This window comes from Protomyctophum bolini, assembly GCF_963924005.1.
Source record: "Protomyctophum bolini genome assembly, chromosome: 20".
Classification (NCBI taxonomy): domain Eukaryota; kingdom Metazoa; phylum Chordata; class Actinopteri; order Myctophiformes; family Myctophidae; genus Protomyctophum; species Protomyctophum bolini.
Window position 1 is genome coordinate 2,527,529 of NC_137881.1, and position 7,500 is coordinate 2,535,028.

The 7,500-nt window shown below is 42.7% G+C and overlaps 1 protein-coding gene across 2 annotated transcripts in view; it reads right to left on the minus strand.

The window, feature by feature from the left end:
- Positions 1 to 7,500, minus strand: part of LOC308335521 (sodium- and chloride-dependent taurine transporter-like) — a 56,942-nt gene that overhangs the window by 879 nt on the left and 48,563 nt on the right. The window contains exons 14-16 of one of the 2 annotated variants that reach the window (XR_013966029.1): positions 7,255 to 7,425; positions 1,243 to 6,128; positions 1 to 1,169 (exon numbers count right to left, since the gene is read on the minus strand). The exon at positions 1 to 1,169 is cut by the window's left edge and continues 879 nt beyond it. Coding sequence is in view for 1 of the 2 variants with exons in the window: in XM_080792575.1 (XP_080648701.1) it covers positions 5,946 to 6,128; positions 7,255 to 7,425 (354 nt within the window). In the remaining variant the exon portion in view is untranslated. Of the gene's footprint in view, positions 6,129 to 7,254; positions 7,426 to 7,500 lie in introns of both variants that reach the window. The other variant, XM_080792575.1, reaches the window with a different exon arrangement.

A 7,500-nucleotide genomic window follows, 5' to 3' on the forward strand; every position in this document is an offset into this window, starting at 1 on the left:
TCACGTTAATCGACATTCCGCGTTTTTTTTTACGAACTTGCGTTGTGCATAATTATCGCAATAAATCACTGCCTTATTAATAATGCATTACTGAGGCTTCCATTTATTTATATATATCCATACATCTCTCACTTAATGTATCGTCTCTGACAAAAAACAATAAAATCGATATACAAATTTTCGACATTTTCGTTAAAAAAAGAAATCTACCTTGGGATTTGTTTTTGAACAGGAAGCTTGTTTTTTTTTTTCTCTCTCTCTCTCTCTCTCTCTCTCTCTCTCTCTTTTAGGCCGATTGGGCGGGGAGTGTGAGAAGGCAGAGGGAGTGGAGCACAGATTAGATTAAAAAATATATATACACAGATGTAGGCAGTATAAATCGACACACAATTTCAATCTGTCATTTTAGATTACCTCATGGCCCCGAGTTAAATTTAGCTCTTGATACGCTCAATACGTTCTTGATTTTAATTCCATTTAACTCTGACAGTGACTTGAACTTCACAGTTTCAATCCACAGTTTTCGTTGTTTAGTTCTCTATTGTCCTGGGTTTAGTTTGTCTTTTTTTAATGAGATACGATAAAACAAAACTTTATTGATCACCAAGCAGAAACGTTTAGCAGATTTCGTATTAAAAAGCGCTTATATTTGCAAGCTTTATACTTTTCCTTTAACGCATTTAGACCTGAGGACACGTCTAATAGTGTTTAATCACTATTTTAAACTTTACCTGTTGAAAAATATTTATTTTTAATTGTGACAATATGTTTTAGGGCTCCTTGACATGAAATATTTTGAGAACCACTGATACAGAAACACAAGGTTTTTTTTTCCAGAAAATACATTTCGTATAGAATCAGTTCTCAGGTCTAAATGCGATGACTATATAAACCGTTGATAGCGTATATGTATGACATGTATGTAACATGTATGTGTATAACGTACGTGTGGTCCTGCATTATGTTTATGAATAATATGAACAGTGCTGGACGGTAAACAAAGTCACAAAATGGACTTGAGGACTTTTTAACCCATTCTGACCTGAGATCAGATTCATACCAGGTTTCCACTGGACACACACTGGTCTGATGAACCCATTCTGACCTGAGATCAGATTCTAAAAAATGTCAGTCGTTCTTCGATCTTTCAAAAATAGCAGACCTACAAGCTCGTAGCGCGCGCCACTCGGTGGCGCGCTATGAGCTTGTAGGTCTGCTATTTTTCAATAGCTAAAGCATAACATGATGCCAAACACCAAAATGGGTTCCCGTTCAGAATGGATTAATGTATGACCTTCAACTCCACTGCATTTCAAAGGCAAATATTGTAAATTTTTGACTTCGCTGCATTTCTAGGAAGAGACAAAAAGTGCGTTATGATTTAACTTCTTAAGCCATATTTTTTAAATATAGAAAAAATAGCACATCTCTTTTTCACTGGTTATTGATATTTTTTATTGTACATTGAATACTCGAGCCTTTTTTTTAGACTCCAGTAAACGTACAAATTTACCAGAGCAAACTTTCACTTTCGTAGTCGAGTAATATTTGACCGGCAGTATTCACGCGGCAGTAATTTGTAAAAACTCAAGTACTGGTTCTGTTGAGCCACTGGTTTTTAATATGATATTATGACCCCGTTAAAAACATATAAAAAGTTCAGAGTCAGTGTTCAAGTGACTTGAGGGGACTGGTCTGTAAACATGATCTTTATCGCACTGATATGTCCATAATATAATTTATCAACAAACCCATTATGGTTTAAATTAACTCGAATGAATGAATGAATGTATACGCTTATAAAAAAAACGGTAAACTTTGCCGGCTTTTAATTTACGGCGTGTTCTCAGCAAGAGAGAGACAAAAGGGCAGAGAAGCCGGCACGCCGTCCGATTCATTTTAAAATGATTTCTATAGCTATTTATTGACAAAATGGTCGGATGGACGGACATATTTCGTCATCGTTTTTTCGTCATCAAAATGAACACTTTGACTGTGACGGACGGAGTTCAGTGTCGGACAGAGTCGGCTACTGGAGCGTGCAGGATGGAACTATATGCGTCGCTACTCAGGATGGAACTATGCGTCGCTTCGCAGGGATGAGACCATGTGAACATTTCATGTCAGACGCGAATTGCGGCACGAGACCGCTGCGCTGCCGTGTCGAAAGACAACATTTCAGTGACAACGCTGACAATAATCGTCACGATAATTAAAATCGCAAAGAGCGCCCCCCCAAGTCCAGTGTACGATGAAGGACAAGTGCACGATAAAATTTGCACGAAACGTTGTTGTGAGCGTTATTATTTTTTTGTTGGCGATATGCCTGCCTGTACCAATATGGCTGCCAGGGAGACGCGGTGAACGTATCCTTTCAGAATAAAAGTTGTTTTGGGGGGAAAGTTATCCTTTCAAATTAAAACGTTAAAATAACCTGGTCTTTGGCGCTCGGCGTGAATGTATAGCCGTAAATAAAACTAACAGAATGAAGAGAAAGGGAAATGTTTTGACATGCAGTAATTTTACTGCAAGTACTGTCTTTTTACTTTACTTAGATTAGACTGTGCATTTAGCATGTTCAATACTATATTTATAAAGAAAATTACTTACATTTTACTTAATGTTTTATAATTGTAGAGTACGGGCGTTTTACGTGAGTGAATAATCTTGAGTAGTGTTCTGTCCCCAAATAAAGTTTATTATTATTATTATTATTATTATATCGGTGAATGAACTTTGCTGTCAGGCAGAAACCTAATACCTCCGTATTTAAACGTTGGCCATTCCACAGCTTTTGAATCTAATATGTTTTCATGTTTGTTTTTAGATTACCAACAGGTGACAAAGTGGCTCTGTTGAGCTTCACACTGTGCACAACAAGTGCATGATGGGAAGCTGAGTTTTTAGTGTAACAGTACAGAACAGACCACCAGACGCAATAGCATTTGTTGACCACCAAGTGTCACTCTTGCATCACTCACTCACTTTCAGGCAGGTCTGATTTTTTTAATTGTAATCCAAAAGGAATGGTTTTGGACGTGCAAGGTTTCACCCCGACAGCAACGACAAACAGAACCTCTATGTATGCAGACGATATATTAAAAAAACAATCATAATGCTATTTATCGTTGTAATAACCAGCGTCAATGCCTAAAAAAACACATTTTGTCGTAAGTACGTGGACCATGTATGTAATCGCTATTACGGCGCTTTTGGAGCTACACAGATAATGTACTAAAAGTATTGTTTTTGAGGATTGTATAAGTCGTTTTTGTTGTTGTTGTTTGTTTAAAATCCAGCCCATAGAATGAATATATATATATTGGGCCATTTCCCAAATGTTATTATATCCACTCAGAAGTGTTCAACACTGATAACGGCACGGGGCCATAATGATAACGGCACGGGGCCATAATTATTCCTTTTCCCAACACACTTAGTCAAAGGCCAATTCTGCAATTTGGTCGGCGTTGGTCCAACACAGACCCAGTTCGCCAGATCTCACAAAGATCCGGACAGGAGTTTGTTGATAAAAGGCAGTGAAACGCATGATATATATACCTGGTGTCCAACCGACCGACCGACCTCGGACCTCGGTTCAACTGTCGGCTACAACCAGGGTTCGATTCGTATAACGTGTTTTCTGAGCTTTGTTGGCGACGCGCTAGCGCCCCCTATAGGTCTATAAACAGGGGGGGGGGGGAATGTTGAACAGGAGGATTATGGACGGATGGAGGCTCCAAGACAGTGGTTTTCAACCAGCGGTCCGGGGACCACCGGTGGTCCTTGATGGGGTTCCGGGTGGTCAGGTGGTAACCATAATCGACCCTTGTTAGTACAGGTCCATTTTGGTTTCATTTTACGCTCTCGAGAGTTAAATTACAGTTAAACACCTGCATTACTTAATTTACAAGAAGTCTACACAATAGTAGAGAGAATGTAGAAGAATTGTTCGACAAACAAAATATTCTTTCGTTTTGGGTTATCTGAGAGGCTGAATGCCATCGGATGGTGGTCCCGTGGCTCAAAGGCCCAATAAATAATGGACCCTTTGATGTGAAAAGGGTTGAAAACCACCGCTCGAAGACGGTGAGCCGTAGCAGTGGCAGTAACAACCGACATGTGGAGAAAAAAAGGCTACTTGACTGAATTTCCCTCACACGGCATCAATAAAGGTCTTATCTTATCTTACTCTAAATGTATAAAAGCCCTCCAATCGAACCGTGGCCATAACACAACGCGTTGGATTAGCTAACTGGAATAGCAATCGGTTAGCGTGCTAACTGTATTAGCATCGGTTAGCGTGCTAACTGTATTAGCGTCGGTTAGCGTTGCTAATTGGAACAATGGCCCCCGCAAACTGTATATATTTACACGACAGGAAAAGCTATAAATTCATATTGACACATATTGACATATAAATGCATAAACGGCCTTTCTGTAAAGTACAATAGCGTAGTAACGTTTCATCTGATTCCAAAAAAAAGTCAAAGTCGTTTTTTTCCTTCTATGTAAAACTATAGCAATTATCATCAATAGAGAAAAGCATTATATAGTCTTAATAAAAAATAAAAATAAAACATTATAAACATTGACTGAGGAGGGGAAAAAAAAGAACAATAAACAATGTAACTTCCTCTGTAGAAAATAAAAAACAAACAAATTTTGTGTAAATTTGGGTCGGCAAGGGAGAGCACCTAATGCAGTTAATACAGAACTGTAAACGATCTAGATAGATAGATAGATAGATAGATAGATAGATAGATGGATATAATACGCTACAACGTTACGGTATACGTCACAGACGATCGGGGGCAGACAGAAATACGTCACACATCATCACAACCTCAACACTTTGCTCCCTGTTCGAGGAGGTTTGGGACTTTCTGTGCGTTTTCGTTTTTACATTCTTTATACCGTTTTGGATTGCAGAAATCAAGCTATATTTTTCCTTTTTCCCGTAAAGTGTTTGTTTGCCGAGGAGCAGCTATTATAGGACCTGCCGCTGATTGATTGAAGATCGCAAACAGACGTTTAATTTTATTTTTTTTGTCGGCGGCTACGAGAAAACTGTCGTTTCGTGGTGTTTTTTTTAAAATATCGTTAAAACGTTTTTGACAAAAGAGAGATTTATTTTGTGATCGTATAGTAGTGCGCGATCGTTAAAGAGCAATCTGTACGTATACTCCTTTTCCGACGTCAGAGCTTTTCTTCGTAAAAGGGAGGTGCGATAACCACAACATTACGTCATTCTGCACTTCTGAAGGGCCGGTCTCAGAACCTATAGAACCCAGAACTAGAGTCCAGAAAGCCGGTCCTGATCCAGAAGTAGGCTAGTACGTAATAATGGCCTTAAGTCTTTGAGAGCCACAAAGTCACCAATGTGTCTCCAACGAAAACGAGTCATTTTGGCTTTTCGTCTTTTATCCTCAGCCAATAAAAGTGATTCTCTCTGATCACTAGGGCTCAAGACACATCATAATAATAATAATAATAATAATGTAAATTTTTGGTTAGAAATCCAATAAGAAATGACCCAAACCTCTTCACAATCATTATGGTTTAAATAAAATAAAAGGAAAAAAAAGTAAAGAAAACAACCTTTCGAAATTCTCCAACAAAAAGAGAGAAAAAAAAATAATCAGAAACGGTACTTCAGTTCTTTGTGCCTTCCGCACAGACAGACAGACAGACAGACAGATGGACAGACAGATGGACACACAGACAGATGGACAGACAGACAGACAGACAGACAGACGGACATAAAGACAGACAGACAGACAGACAGACAGACAGGAAGCCGGCTAGCTTAGTTTAGAAAGAATGTAATATAGAAAGCAGTAATAAAGAAGCCATTTTTGGGGAGGGGGGGGGGGTAGGGGGTGGAGTTTAGGGAGAGAGGAGAGAGAGAGGTGGGCGTTTCTCACAGAGGAAGCCCCTCCCCCTCACATCATGGTCTCTACGATGGTGTGGGTGGGGCCCTTGAGGAGGACGCCGCCGCCCCCCTTGCCGCCGTTGTTCCCGTTCCCGTTGGGGTCCAGCGGGTAGCGCAGCTCCGCCAGGCCGCGGTGGTCCTTGGGGCGGGAGCTGGCTCCGCCCCTCACGGGCGCCGCCACCGCCTTGATCCTCTGGGACGAGAGAGAGAGAGAGAGTCAGGGTTATGATGATGTCACAAAAAGCGCCGTACTTTGTTTGGGCCTTTTGACTCAAATGCTCTTTGACGGTTTGACTCAAACCGTCTTCCAGTGACATCATCGATGGGGAATACAAGCCAATAGAAACTGCAGGCTTTCTAGTTCTGTAAAGTTGCAATGCGAAGATGGAAGCCATCGTTCTCACGATAATGAAAATCTTAAATATCTTTGTAAAACAATCTTGTTTAAAAAAACAATCTGCCTAATGATGATGTCACTGGAAGACGGTTTCTAAACTGCCCACATCCTCCTATGAGACACAGACTGAGTTGAAAAAAATCGTGCCATTTTTTTCATGATTATTAGTGAGGATAGGTTGAAAAGTGGTGAAGTGGTCCTTTAAATAAAATGAGTTGCCCAGCATGCCCCACCCACCTCTATGAGCGGCCCGTTCCGATTGGACCACCATGCCACCTGCCCCACCCACCTCTATGAGCGGCCCGTTCCGATTGGACCACCATGCCACCCTGCCCCACCCACCTCTATGAGCGGCCCGTTCCGATTGGACCACCATGCCACCCTGCCCCACCCACCTCTATGAGCGGCCCGTTCCGATTGGACCACCATGCCACCCTGCTCCACCCACCTTTATGAGCGGCCCGTTCCGATTGGACCACCATTCCACCTGCCCCACCCACCTCTATGAGCGGCCCGTTCCGATTGGACCACCAAGCCACCCTGCCCCACCCACCTCTATGAGCGGCCCCATCCGATTGGACCTCCATGCCACCTGCCCCACCCACCTCTATGAGCGGCCCGTCTGATTGGACCTCCATGCCACCTTGCCCCACCCACCTCTATGAGCGGCCCGTTCCGATTGGACCTCCATGCCACCTGCCCCACCCACCTCTATGAGCGGCCCCGTCTGATTGGACCACCATGCCACCCTGCCCCCACCCACCTCTATGAGCGGCCCGTTCCGATTGGACCACCATGCCACCTAGCCCCACCCACCTCTATGAGCGGCCCGTTCCGATTGGACCACCATGCCACCTGCCCCCACCCACCTCTATGAGCGGCCCGTTCCGATTGGACCACCATGCCCACATGCCCCACCCACCTCTATGAGCGGCCCGTCGGATTGGATGATCTTGATGACGACCACCATGGGGATGCAGATCATGGAGGCCAGGGCCAGGGTCCAGCCCACTCCGATGGACCAATCAGGATACTCGTAGACCTTGTTGTACGTCAGTGGCTTGTATTTGACCAATGAGAAGACGAAGCAGCTCTGGACAGGAAGAGGAAACAGGCATAGTGGTGATGTAGCGTAGATATTAACCGGATCAGCTCCAGGGCTGTAGTG